At 39.1% G+C, this 15181-nt stretch overlaps 1 protein-coding gene across 1 annotated transcript in view; it reads left to right on the top strand.

The window, feature by feature from the left end:
- The first annotated feature begins 1165 nt into the window (after positions 1 to 1165).
- Positions 1166 to 15181, top strand: part of LOC126165169 (MORN repeat-containing protein 4 homolog) — a 36034-nt gene continuing 22018 nt past the window's right edge. The window contains exons 1-2 of the mRNA XM_049920298.1: positions 1166 to 1263; positions 10039 to 10231. Of these exons, the coding sequence (XP_049776255.1) occupies positions 1254 to 1263; positions 10039 to 10231 (203 nt within the window). The 5' untranslated portion in view covers positions 1166 to 1253. The remainder of the gene's footprint in view (positions 1264 to 10038; positions 10232 to 15181) is intronic.

Genomic DNA, 15181 nt, shown 5'->3' with positions numbered 1-15181 from the left:
AATCCTGTCATAATTTTTCTATTTTCTTCTCTACAAAGCTTCTGTTAAGAAAGAAAGAGCTTCTATGTATGCTCCTATCAGCCCTTTCACTTTCATTGTTGAAGTAAATATGGAAGACTGAGAAAGCTAGTTTTCCTTTGGCTGGTATACTCATATGTGCCATTTGATTTCCAGCGTGTTAATGGCAGAAGTATTATAATAATGACAATTTCATGTCGGAAACAACAAACAAAAATGTAAAAAACCAGCCACTTACCTTTACCTGATCACTTAAAAAGAAAGAAAGAAACCTAGCACAGATACTATTCCAATAATTGGTATGCTGAGATGCACCAGCATGTTTGTGTCCTTATCAAGGATAAGAAATGCTGGCTTGTTATCTTCTCCTAAGCAGGATATGTCATAATAAGCAGTTGAGACAATACAGTATTTTATCCTATACTTATAGGAGCTTAAAAAATTGACTTCATGTTACTAGTTTTTGTGTAACAGAGTTACATACCGTTAATTTTAACTCAGTTAGGCAACTTATCTTATGACCTATTCATTATTTTGTCATTCAGTCACTACATCTGAGGAACATTTTTAAAATTCAGTTCTTAATTTTCCCATCCAGCACAAAATGTCTTTAATTGCAAAAGCCTGTCACAACTGTTAACTATTTGTCAGTGGCATTATAATTAGTGATTCTTAAATAGTAAGTACACACAGTCTAATACTGTAATTATATTTTATAGTCAAGTATTAATATAATAAAATATAAAATTTGTTAAGTGCTGCAACTTTTGTGTTTCATTTGTGAGAGTTGTGTTACTTTGAAGCAATATCTATTTTATAGTTTGCATTTATTCCAAAGTAGGAAGCATCTTAGATTAAAGAAAAATGTTTGACACTGAGTGATACCCTATTCACATTAATTGTTGGATGAAGTGAGTATTTTCATTGAAACAGTTGAACATATATGAAATGTTTTCAATACTATGACAAGAAGAAACAAAAATAAATGTTTATTGTACATAGATCAATGATTTCACTCATGCATAATAGATAGAAACTAGTATTTTCTTGTCTATACATACGTAAACATTTTTTGTATGTAACAGAATAGAAGCTATCATTTAATTCACATATTGAGAAAATATTGATCTATTTCCTGTGCCTGCAGTGGGAAGACTCACAGGTGCAGCCTAATGAGATTCCACTTGAATGGTGTATTGGTTTAAGCTGAGCAGCATTGCCACTGCTTGCTGACAATGGCTGATGGTAAGATGGTTTTGTTAAAATGGTGTTACTTTTAAAATAAACATCATATAGTCAAGCAGATATTATGCATTTCTCTAAGTTGTATTATTTTTCATTTGAATTACTTCAAAACTGCAAGCACTAGATCATTATAGTGCAAGACTTTTATTTTCTTAGAAGCTTATTTCTGTATGAAGTATAATTTAACTAATAACTTGACTTATAGGTAAGAAGTATAATTTGACTTTTTGTATGAAGTATAATTTGACCAGTATTTTGTTGTGGTTTGTATCTTGTGACTGTGTGTTGCACTGTATTTCCAAGTAATTTTAGTCTAACAGTATTCAGCCTCAGACTCGAGGCTTATCTATGCCTTAAAAAGTTACTGGGAAAGGAAAAACACCCAGCACATTAGGAAATAAGATTTCACATAGTCCTCCTCATGTAAGTTAGGTAATAAATACGTAATTTTCCATTTTAATATTATATCTGCCGACCTGTTTTGGCCCAATTTCGTTTTATTTATTCATCCAGATAAAATGGAATATTGTCAAATAAACACACTGTGTAATACAACGAAGTGTGTGCAATGCAACAAAAAGTTATTCTGACATATTTCAGTATATGCAATGCAAATTAAATCTTGTCAGGGACAGTGTAGAAAAATGATAAAATTGTATTTAATAACAATAGAATACATAACAGAGAGAATAAAAGAGCAAAAAGATGTATTGCATAATTATATAACATTGTTATATGATTTAAATTATGATAGTATTTTCTTGTGGAGAATGTTAGCTTAGAGAAGCCAGCCCATAATACTGATATTTTCGTGGCCAGTTTATTGGTAATTTAGTTTTCTTGCAACAAACAACACTAACAGGAAGAATTATGTTTGTCCTTGAAGTGCTAATATCTCAAACTTCATAATAACATGAACCTTCCACGAAAGTTGCTGAATGCATTAAACATCAGTATTGGATTTTCACAGCGTCTTGTACCTCACATATGTCAGTATTTTATGAATGTATGTGTTTTCCCAAATGTAGGCATGAAGCAGAATGCTTAAATATCTCATTTATTCATCTGTCGTATCCTGCTTCTGTATTCTAAAAACAATGGTTCCCTATATTTTCCAGTTATTCTATTACAAACAAATGCTGCTGCAGTTAAAGCCCTGTGCAAAAGGAAGTAAATTTGTGTCTTATCTTACACCATCAAATGACATAACTTTAATATTAATATTAACACAACCACTTTTCCATTTATACTAGTTTGCTGTTGTTATCTACTAGTCTAAAGTGAACTGCATGTTTTTGTACACTTGACAATGCTGGGGATGAACAAGGTAAGTAAAAACATATGCAAAAGAGGAGTGTTCCATATTGGAGTTATTTTATACACCAGGAAGTATACGCCTTCTTACTCAAAATGCCTGCCAACATTAAATACACTTAAGTTAAAGTTGAAACAGTTCTTGCTTGAACACTGCTGCTTCTATTGTGTCTCTGAATTTCTGGAACATCATAATAAGTAAACCTCATTTACTAAATGTTGTTAATTATGTGTTATGTCACTTCACATTATAACTTACTTTGTGTTTCTCATGTAATCTCACTTAATAGGCACTACAATCATATATAGAAGCAATATCAATTTTGTATTATCATGCACTTTGATTGTGTTGACCGTGTAGTCACAATGACTATTTTAATCATAAATTAATTATGTTTCCCTTCTCCTACACTGTGTGTACGAACAATGTACTAAAATGATTCTTGGATGAAATAAGTAACTGGGAAATATATGACAAAATGCAAACTGATATTTATCCTGTAACGAATACTTTTGAACTGAACTGCCTTCATTGGATTACTAAATTTTGTCATTTAGCTATTGCTTCCATAGTAGATACTCACATTAACTTTTGTTTCCAGATTATAGCAAATTAACTAATTTTTAAGCTGAGCGTTCTTTGATGCACTCAAGTAGAGTATAGAAATTATATTTGTCATTGATTCTTGGAACTCAATTCAATTTCAGATTTATGGCTTTTTGAGGCACTTTTTAAATTAAAGTAAATTAATTGTTAGAAGTATGAATATTGGCAAATACTGTCTTATAACTTATTACAATTTGTTGAAGAGCTAGGTGCCTGATGACAGAGCTTATTTTGAGATTTGGGACAGGATACAAAATTTAGATACTACATATTTTGTTCCTTTTGTAGTGGTTACATGTATTACATTATTCTAAGATAATATTTTTTATTGCTTGTGAACTTAACTGTTACTGATACATAACTTTTGTAATAACTACCTTCTGTGTAGTATTCTACTACCAACTCTGACCACTTATCTCACAATATCCAAGCAAATGCTTTTGAGGAAGATAATTACTCATGTTAATGGAAAACATTATCCACTAGAAAAATTTCATATTAGATGATTGGTTTACATAAATTCATATTTTCTGGAAGTCAGCTTTTGGATCAAAAAGGTAATTACTAGATGAAAACAGCTGTATCCCATTAGTTTCCTTAGAAGAAAAATGCCAATTTTCCTCATAAATAGGTGCATGTGATACATAACTGTTTAGTCCATATAAAAGTTCTAAGTGAATGGAAGTGTGTAAAATACATCAACAGTTTTTCATATGTTATGAGATGATGAAAGATTGTCTCAGCAAAAAACAAACATAATGTAAAACTTCCTGGCAGATTAAAACTGTGTGCCGGACCGAGACCTGAACTCGGGACCTTTGCCTTTCGCGGGAAAGCGCTGTACCGACTGAGCTACCCAAGCATGACTCACGCCCCGTCCTCACAGCTTTACTTCTGCCAGTACCTCGTATCCTACCTTCCAAACTTAACAGAAGCTCTCCTGCGAACCTGCGAATAGTGAAGGCAGCAGAGGATCAAGCAGGTAAAAAGATGAGAGCTAATACAAATCCTTGGGTAACATAAGAGAGATTGCATTTAATTGATGAAAGGAGAAAATATAAAAATGCAGTCAATTGAAGCAGGAAATAAGGAATACAAATGTCTCAAAAATTAGATCGATCAGAAGTGCAAAATGGCTAAGCAGGGAAGGCTAGAGGACAAATGTAAGTATGTAGAGGCATAAATAACTAGGGGTAAGATAGATTCTGCCTATGGGAAAATTAAAGAGACCTTTGCAGAAAAGACAACCACTTGCATTAATATTGAGAGCTCAGACAAGAAACCAGTTCTAAGCAAAGAAGGGAAAGCAGAAAGGCGGAAGGAGTATATAGAGGGTCTATAAAAGGGCGATGTACTTGAGGGCAATATTATGGAAATGACATAGATGAAAATGGAATGGGAGATCTGACACTGCCTCAAGAATTTGACAGAGCACTGAAACACCAAAGTTGAAACAAGGCTCCAGGAGTAGAAAACATTCCATTAGAACTACTAATAGCCTTGGGAGAGCCAGCCCTGACAAAACTCTACCACCTGGTCAGCAAGATGTATGAGACAGGCAATATACCCTCAGATTTCAAGAAGGATATAATAATTCCAATCCCAAAGAAAAGCAATATTGTCAGGTGTGAAAATTACTGAACTATCAGTTTAATAAGTCACGGCTACAAAATACTAACACATATTCTTTACAGACGAATGGAAAACCTGGTAGAAGCTGACCTTGGGGAAGATCAGTTTGGATTCTGTATAAATGTTGTAACACATGAGGCAATACTGGACCCTATGACTTGTCTTAGAAGATAGATTAAGGAAAGGCAAACCAATGTTTCTATCATTTGTAGACTTAAAGAAAGCTTTTGACAATGTCAAGTTGAATAGTCTCTTTCAAATTATGTTGGTGGCAGGGGTCAAATACAGGGAGCGAAAGGCTTTTTACAATTTGTACAGAAACCAGATGGCAGTTATAAGAGTTGAGGGGCAGGAAAGGGAAGCAGTGGTTGGGAAGGGAGTGAGACAGGGTTGTAGCCTATCCTGATGTTATTCAGTCTGTATGTTGAGCAAGCAGTAAAGGAAACAAAAGAAAAATTCAGGGTAGGTATTAAAATCCATGGAGTAGAAATAAAAACTTTGAGGTTTGCCGATGTCATTGTAATTCTCCCAGAGACAGCAAAGGGCCTGGAAGAGCAGTTGAATGGAATGAACAGTATCTTGAAAGGAGGATATAAGATGAACATCAACAAAAGCAAAACAAGGATAATGCAATGTGGTCGAATTAAATCACATGATGCTCAGGGAATTAGATCAGGAAATGAGACACTTAAAGTAGTAGATGAATTTTGCTATTTTGGGAGCAAAATAACTGATGATGGTCAAAGTAGAGAGGATATAAAATGTAGACTGGTGATGGCAATGAAAGCATTTCTGAAGAAGAGAAATTTGTTGATATCAAGTATAGATTTATGTGTCAGGAAGTCTTTTGTGAAAGTATTTGTGTGTAGTGTAGCTATGTATGGAAGTGAAACATGGACGATAAATAGGTTAGACAAGAAGAGAGTAGAAGCTTTTGAACTGTGGTATTACCGTAGAATGCTGAAGATTAGATGGGTAGATCACATAACTAATGAGGACGTTCTGAATCGAATTGAGGAGAAGAGGAAATTGTGTCCCAACTTGACTGGAAGAAGGGATGGTTTGGTAGGACATGTTCTGAGGCATCATGGGATCACCAGTTTAGTGTTGGAGTGCTGCATGGTGGTAAAAATCGTAGAGGGAGACCAAGAGGTGAATAGACTAAGCAGATGCAGAAGGATGTAGATTGCAGTAGCTACTTGGAGATGAAGAAGCTTGCACATGATATTGTAGCATGGAGAGCTGCACCAAACCAGTGTCTGAACTGAAGACTACAACAACGATAACAACAACAAAAACAACAACAACATGGAAGAACCCTGTACAATACAACTCAGGTATGAAGTGTACGTCAGGTCATTGAACATTTTATCATATAGGAACTTCCACTTATACACTTGTTACCTCTATAAACAGCGTCTGCCAGAGTTCATGTATGGTTCTGCAGGTGAACTGATACATTAATTTATGTAAATCTCCTACTGCATGTTGAATGGAAATACTGTGTGTGTACTTGATAATGACTTAATTGTCCAAATTGGCCAACAACAGCAAGTGAATGAAAAATTTTACATCCTGCAATAGATTATGTGTGAATGAAATTTTTGTCCTGCAGTGGAGTGTGCGCTGATATGAAACTTCCTTGCAGAAGGTGAAGCTGTGGGGATGGGTTGTGAATTGTGCTTGGGTAGCTCAGTAAGTAGACCACATGCCCGCAAAGGCAAAGGTCTCGAGTTTGTGTCTTGGTCCAGCACAGAGTTTTAATCTGCCAGAAAGTTTTATATCAGTGTACATTCCACAACAGTGTGAAAATTTCATTCTGGAAACATCCCGTGGCTTGTGGCTGAGTCTATCTCCACAATATCTTTTCCTCAAGGAGTACTAGTATTGAAAGTTTTTGTAGGCTTGCTTCTATGAAGTTTGGTAGGCAGGAGATGAGGTACTGGTGAAGTAAACCTAAACAGTGTGTTCTTTTGAAAAATGTGTCAAGGCTGCAGACCTGCATATGAAGAAGATTGTCCAAGTTTTTTGTTGTGACATTCTTTCGTAAAATCTACCCTTAGTTTAGGCCATATGAAAATGGAGTTAAAACTCGAGCTTTCAGAGATTATCAGCATCTGCTTTGTCGGGAGATGACTGTCTTCCAGGACCTTATCTGCTTCCTTTGTAGTGGCATTCAAGCTCATCATTGGTCAGATAGCATCACTCGGTAGTGTTATGTCGTGTGGAGGGGCGGCATTCATATGCAAAAATGTAAGAAACTGGAACTGTGCTGGTATGCCCCCCCAGCCGCACCATGCCATGATGAGGGGCAGAAGGGAAACAGAGACTGCCCCCAGCAACACCTATCTTTAAGGGTTAAGATTTTTGGTTGCAGTGCCTTGAAGAATCTTAGTCTCAAGTGCTCATCTCTAGGCACCCCTTGGATGACAAATATAACATCTGCCCCTGTTTAAAATGTTACTTCACATGTAAATTTCTCCTACTCTTATTACAAAATCCCAAAAAGACAATGCATGGGAGCAATATGACATGGTACAGATTTTCTGCATTACGGTACATAATTTTCCCCCTTTTCACATGGCACATGGTAGACAAGTGCAGTGTAGTAACAGAGATGGAGGTTATAATTTGAGTGGTGCCTGGTAACAGGCACTTGAGATGGTGCAGCTTCAAAGAAATACAGTCAAAAATTGATATCTTTAATACAATAGGTAATTCTTTGGGGAGGAGGGGGTCTCCATTCTCATTCCACCCTCCATTGCAGCCCAGTGGGGGAGGAAGGGTGTACTGCCACACTGCCGATTTCCTCCACCCATGTAAACCCTGACACTGGCAATGGAAGTTACAATCCCAAACATCATCACCTGATCAGTGACATGTTTGAATGCCACTCTACAGGACAGGAAGCAGACTTTGCTCCCCACAGACAGCCATCCCCTAATGAAGAAGATGGTGATAATCTGTGAAAGCTTGTATTTTCCTTTTGAGAACCAAATGCATCTCTTAGCCTATAACCCTATGCTGTGTTTTGTGCCTGTATAGCAGCAGTCAGTGCCTGTTTAGAAGTTTCTATATGGAGACTGTATACCATGAAGGTTCTTTCCCATGTTGAACTGTTCTACTAGGCACATATCTAATCAGTGCTTGGTCAAATATCCTTCTAAACTTCTGCCACATTTTCTGTACATGCTCCTGCCCTGAGTTATTGATGTCAAGTACCTCATAGAGAGAATCTAATATAAATCTTAATACTTTTTCCAGTTGCCCTTTGTACTTTGGTAATCATTGTTGCTACAGCTGCCTCATGCTCACTGATACCAGTTTTGATGTGGACATCCTCAAAGATGTCAGGTCTGTTTCTTGCCATTGGATGCAATATATTTCCATCATGAATGAGCTTCCAAACTATCTATACTAGGTAGTTTTCAAAGAAGGCATTTAGTACTGTTTCTGATCATATGTTGCCAAACCTTTAATTTACAAAATTGCAACTTTCCCAATCAACTGTTGGATGACTGAAGTCTCCTTTAGTGACAGCAGCACACTTGATAACATATGTACTAGTGAGATGATGTTTTCTGTCACATTAAAAGTTACATCTTGGGATGAGTTTTGAGTTAAATGGAAAGATCCAGTATCTCCATAACTACCTGTACAAGGATTACTACAGGCTATTAGCCCTGAGGGTGGACTTTGAAACCAAAGTAATTTTCCTCATTTCTGTGTGCCTGTCTGCTACTCTGTGCTTCTTATGTTTGATGAGTAATGATCTATCCTCATCTACACACTGATGCTATTTTTCCATGTTATACAGTCCATATCTAATGACCTATTTATTGGCAGGACATGAAATCCAATTTGTCTTAGTTTTTTGTTGCTCATCTGGGCAACTTTTACATACAGTGTTTCATCTAGTGTATCACCTTTAGTGCTTGTACCTGACATCAGCATATAATTTTAATTTATTTGAAATTGTGGAATATAAGTACAAGGGTCATTCAATAATTAAAGAGACAAATTGGTCTGGGGAAAAAACTGTTAGTAGGGCAAGTGTGGTATGTTTATAGCTTTAAGTTGGCATCACCGGGTTGAGACCTGATCAGCTGATGTATCAACATTGTTTTGTTTATTACCTCAAAAATACATTTCAAGATGGCGAGTCTGCTTGAAACGTCCACATTAGTTGAACAACATTCTGTTATTCATTCTTTACTTGATGAAGCTGAGAAACCAGTGTATATATACTGTAGAATGCCTAAAGTTTATGGTGAAAGTTGTATGAATTGTGCAAATTTTTACAAGTGGGTAGAGCAGTTCAGAAATGGTCACGACTCAGTGACTGACGAACTTCGCTCTGGCTGACCTGTTGCAGTTTCAACTCCCTGAGTTGAAAGTTGAATTAATGATATTATTTGTGCTGACCACCATGTGACTGTGGAAATTATAGTTGATAAGGTTCAAGTCAATACTGGTACAGTTCATAACTTTATCTGTAACAAGCTGAAGTACCGCCAAACATGTGCAAGACGGGTCCCAAAGGAGTTGACGCGACTACACAAGGAAACAAGGCTGAAAGTGTGCACATACCTAAAGGCACATTATGAAAGTGAAGGTGAGCACTTCCTCAACAAAATTTTAACTTGTGATGAAACTTGGGTTCACTACTATGAACCAGAATCAAAAAGACAAAACATGGAATGGAAGCACACCAACTCACCTCTCAAGAAAAAATTCACAACCCAAGCATCAGCAGGAAAAGTCATGTTGAAAGTGTTTTGGGATGCTGAAGGTCCAGTTTTTTGTGATTATCTCAAAGAGCAGCATACAATGAACAGCCAATACTACTCATATTTGCTTTTAAACAAGGTGAAGCCAGTCATGAGAGAGAGACGTTGTGGATCTCAGAGAAGAGGTGTGATTCTCCAGCAAGACAACACACATCCTTATATTGCTCAACTAACCCTTGAAACTGTGACACAATTTTATTGTTATGTACCGTTGTCTGTTATTAAGATAACTTATAACAAAACAGAAGGGATGCTATTAATATCAAAACATTGTTATTTCCCAAGCAGAATTTTGTGTTCAACACAATGAGGAATCTGACAGGAAATTAAGGTTCAGTTACTCCTTGTTAATTACATGAAACAACTTCAAAGTATGCTATACTCTAAGGTCACAGAATTTATTATTATTATTAATATCTTTTTAATTTGTAGTACTGCCAGGAGTTGTAAAAACTGGCGCCTATCGATATGAAGATGGGACACGCTATGTTGGAGACTGGAGTCAACGTGGACAAAAACATGGCATGGGCCACCTTGTGATGCCAGATGGGACTCGATATGATGGTGGATTTCAAAATGGCTTATGCTCAGGCCTTGGCATTATGACATTTCCAGATGGCGCAAAGTGAGTAGTAAATACTCTTACTTTTACATTAGTATCATGAGCAAATTTTGTTCTAGCATATCATAATTTATTACATGTCTAAAATTCATTCTGTATTTTGACACTGAATTATAATTCTTAACAACAACTAAGTGGGGAAAAAATGTGATTGGTTGATGGTTAATTTTAAAATGTTTTTAATTGAACAGTTTTCCATGGCATTATAATGTAAATAACTGAATCCAATTTAATTAGCTCAAATGTAAGGTGTGCTTTATGTGTGTGCCGGCATTCATTTGTCCATTCATTTATTTACTCACAAATAATTTCCTGTAGTTGCCATCATGAAAAAGAGCCTCCAGGAATGTAAAATGAATCAAGTTATACATTAACAGCAGAATCCAACATTGCACTGTAAAATATGTTGTTGCTGTGGTATTCAGTCCAAAGACTGGTATATTGCAGTATACCACACTAGTTTATGCTGTTAAGCCTCTTCATTTCTGCATAAATAGCACAAACTATGCCAATTTTAATCAGTACCAACTTCATTATTTATTCTATCTACCTATCTAATCTTCAGCATTATTGTGTAGCACCACATTTCAGAAGCTTCTATTCTCTTCTTGTCTAAACTGTTTCATTTGTGCACAAGACTATGATCTAGAAAAATGCTTTTAGAAAATGTTTCCTATTAGTTAAATTTATAATAGATATTAGAATATTTCTATTTGTTATACTTACTTTTCTTGCTGTTGCCATTAAGCATTTTGTATCCTCTCTATTTTGATCATAATGAGTTGTTTTGCTGTTAAAATAACAAAGGTTGTTTGCTACTTTTAGTGTCTCATTTCCTAGTATAATTCCCTCAGCTGCATTTGATTTAATTAAATTACGTTCCATTAACCTTGTTTCACATTCATTGGTGTTCATCTTATAACTTCTGTAAGTTTGCCAGCAACAAATTATGGTTAGATCTAACCGACTCCACTGACAATTATAAGAATTTCTTCTACAACACTTTGACCAGTATACAGGTATTTTAGGAGAAAAACAGTTATTTTGCAGAAAAGCTGTTGTTCCTCCTCAGGTGCTGTTTCTTTATACTATGACATACACCGAAGTGCCAGAGAAACTGTACACCTGCCTAATATTATGTAGGGCCCCAACGATCGTGCAGAAGTGCCCCAGCACGATGTGGCATGGACTCGGCTAATGTCTGAAGTAGTGCTGGAGGAAATTTTTACCGTGAATCCTGCAGGGCTCTCCATAAATCCATAAGGGTACGTGGGGATGGAGATTTCTTCTGAACAGCACGTTGCAATTCATCCCAGAAATGCTTAATAATGTTCATGTCTGGGGAGTTTGGTGGCCAGTGAAAGTCTTTAAACTCAGAAGAGTGTTCCTGGAGCCACTTTATAGCAATTCTGGATGTGTGCGGTGTCACATTGTCCTGCTGAAATTGCCCTAGTCCTTTGGAATGCACAGTGGACATGAATGAATGCAGGTGATCAGACAGTATGCTTACATATGTGTCACCCATCAGAGGTGTATAGACATATTTGGGGTTGCATATCACTCAAACTGCACTCTCCCCACACTATTACAGAGCCTTCACCAGCTTGAACAGTCCCCTGCTGACATGCAGTGTCCATGAATTCATAAAGTTGTCTCCATACCCGTACACGTCCATCCACTGTACGCAATTTGAAACGAGACTCATCTGACTAGGCAACATGTTTCCAGTCATCAACAGTCCGATGTCAGTGTTGGCAGGCCGAGGCAAGGCATAAAGCTTTGTGTCCTGCAGTCATCAAGGGCCTTCGGCTCTGAAAGCCCATATCATTAATGTTTCATTGAACGATTCACACACTGACCCAGCATTAAAATCTGCTGCAATTTGTGGAAGGGTTGCACTTCTGTCACATTGAACAATTTTCAGTCTTTGTTGGTCTCGTTCTTGCAGGGTTTTTTTATGGCCTCAGCGATGTCAGAGATTTGATGTTTTACTAGATTCTTGGTATTCACGGTACATTCGAGAAATGGTCGCTTCATGGCTACCTTGGAGATGCTGTGTCCCATCACTTGTGTGCCAACTATAACACCACATTCAGGCTCACTCAAATCTTGATAAGCTGCCATTTTAGCAGCAGTGTGCCAGACACTTATTGTCTTGTATAGGCGTTGCTGACTGCAGCACCATTTTCTGTCTGTTTACATATTTTATTTTGAATATGCATGCCTATACCAGTTTCTCTGGGCTTCAGTGTAGTACACACTAATGTATGTCTGTTGATTTTGTAAACTCTTATTATTTTTCATCCGTGAGTCCAAATATTCTGCTTGATAAGTTATACAGTGTGTCCATAATTAAAGTTCCAGTATCAAAACACTGTATAAAGAGAACGACTGTTCAGAATGATATCAAATTTGAAAATTGTGTTATTGGTGCAGTGGGAAATGTTATGGAACAAAAATTAATGAAAATTTTAGCAGTAGATGGCATGGTAAGCATTTTAACATGAATGGGATTGGCCTCAAATAACAGATGAATCACAATACAATGGCTATGACTTTAATTGCACATTGCACCATCTGTACTTTCAATGTGCATAACTGCACAAATTCTGCAGTCAACAGCTGTTGCACTTTTATTTAGGTAAGTGCTTCCACCACAGTAAGGTCATACTGCATCATACAGGAGAAATTAGTTTTTAACCGTCCTGAGGCCAAAAACTGTATAGAAAACAAAAGACACTGATTTTTGATTGTCCTGGGACCAAAAACCTCGTAAAAAGCAAAACAATGTAAGTTTTTAATTGTCATGGGCCAAAAGCTGCATAAAAAGCAAAATGACATTGGTTTCTAATTGTTGTGAGACTGGCTCAAGAAGGTTTCCACCACAAGTTGAAATTGAGAAACTGCATGTTCCACAACAGATTAGAGTGTCCTGGGGTCATATTTAGAATGCATTATGCAATGCAGGCCTTCAATATAGCTATATTCATAATTGGAGCCATTTGCAATTGGAGCACTGAACCCAGCATCTTTCCGGTAGCCCACAGCCAGAAGTCACGCGGATTAAGATCAGGAGGCCTGGATGGCCAGACTGTAGGGAAATAATGGCTGATAATTCTAGAATTTCTTAAATGAATGTGCAGCAGCCACTTCACTGGCTGTGCAATGTGCAGAGGAGTGTCATCTTGTGTAAAAATTAGACTATGCCACTTCCATGTTACTGAAAGGTTGCAATAACATTGGTGTGCAAATGTCTCTCACAGCATTTATCAGTGACAGTACTCATAATAGGACCTGCAGAACTCATCTCCACAGAGAAATATGGCCCTATGATAAACTGTCAACTTTTGCAGAATGAAGATGTATTGGTTGATGTTGTAGTAACACTGTTCACGTTACGTCGCACTTCACTTAGCGTAGACCGGGACTTTGTCCTAGGCATGCCCGATGTTGACTGACTGCGCTCTGCCTGTCCTGCCGGAGTTGTTGTTGTTGTTACGCCGGCAGAGGGCGTGTCCGAATTCTCGCGTGCCCTCTGGTGGACGGGACTCTACTTGCGGCAACTACTGTCCATGACGCGCCGTGCCAATGTGCGCCTCCCGCGATCTTTCTGGTGGCTACTACACTCCTCCTCCTTCGGGGGGTGAAGCCACTGTGATCCACTGCGTCGAAAGGTGGAGCGTCGGGCAGGAGCGATGACCTCCACATCCATGGGATGGCCGGAGTCGAGGGAATCTGCCAACCCTCGAGCCGGAACCTTCGAATATGGCTGGAAATGACCCACACGAAGAGGCCCCCATCGTCCCACAACCGGAGCCCGGGACAGAACGGGCGACAAGCTGTCTAACTCCGGATCCTGTTCCACCTCAGGAGGGGCAAGACCCAGTGGCGGGGACGAAGGGGAAGGGACGACCACAGGGGAACTAGCCCCCTGCGAAACCGGGCCGGCTAGGGGGGCCAGCTCTCGCTGGGGCAGCTCGAATGACGGCGATGCCGGTGCTGGGGCCACTGGAGGCTGCCAAGGCTGAGAACCATCACAGTGCGGCAGAGGCACAGCGGGGAGAGGAGGTAACGTCCCCTGGGAAACCAATACAGGTGCCGGCAATGGGGAAGCCGGTGTCCGAGATGGCGGAGGGTGGGTGCCCGAACGTGGACGTAGCTGATTTTGGTGACGACGTACCACCCGGTCCCCCACCTGCAAGGTATAGAGCCGGCGGCCATGTCGGTGCAGGACCACCGCCGGTATCCAACGTGGATTGCGACCAAACCCACGGGCCCAGACTGACATACCCAGTGGAAAGCCAGGTACTCCGTTTTGGGAAGACTGGCGAGGACCAGGCTGGAGGAGGTGCAGCAGAGTCCTAGGTTGACGCCCATGGAGGAGCTCTGCGGGGCTGCGGTCTCCCATTGGTGTGGTCCGGTATGCCGTCAAGAAAAACGTCAATGCTTCCTCTGCAGGAAATTCGTGCACATACTTTTTCATCTGCGTCTTAAAGGTGCGCACCATGCGCTCAGCTTCCCCATTCGATTGTGGATGGAAGGGGGGAGAGCAAACGTGCCGAATACCGAAGCGCCTACAAAAATCCTGGAAGGTCTGCGAAAGAAACTGCGGTCCATTGTCCGAGACCAGGGTGATTGGCAGACCTTCCACAGAAAAGATTTTTGCTAGTGCCTGGATTGCAACGTCTGAAGTGGTTGAGGAGCAGCGAACCACATATGGGAATCGGGAATAAGCATCAATGACAATGAGCCAAAAGCCATTGAGAAACGGCCCCGCAAAATCGATGTGAACACGTTCCCACGCCTGGGTTGCCGGCGGCCATGAAGAGAACGCTGCCCTGGGAGATGCTTGTTGGCTCGCACACTGGGAACAGGCGGCCACCAAGTGCTCAATTTCTCTGTCAATACCGGGCCAGTACACATGTCTGCGAGCCAAGGTTTTAGTACGGGAAA

This window comes from Schistocerca cancellata, chromosome 1 (genome assembly GCF_023864275.1).
Source record: "Schistocerca cancellata isolate TAMUIC-IGC-003103 chromosome 1, iqSchCanc2.1, whole genome shotgun sequence".
In the NCBI taxonomy this organism is placed as follows: Eukaryota; Metazoa; Arthropoda; class Insecta; order Orthoptera; family Acrididae; genus Schistocerca; species Schistocerca cancellata.
The sequence above is the reverse complement of the archived record's forward strand: the minus strand, read 5'-3'. Positions and strand labels throughout refer to the sequence as shown.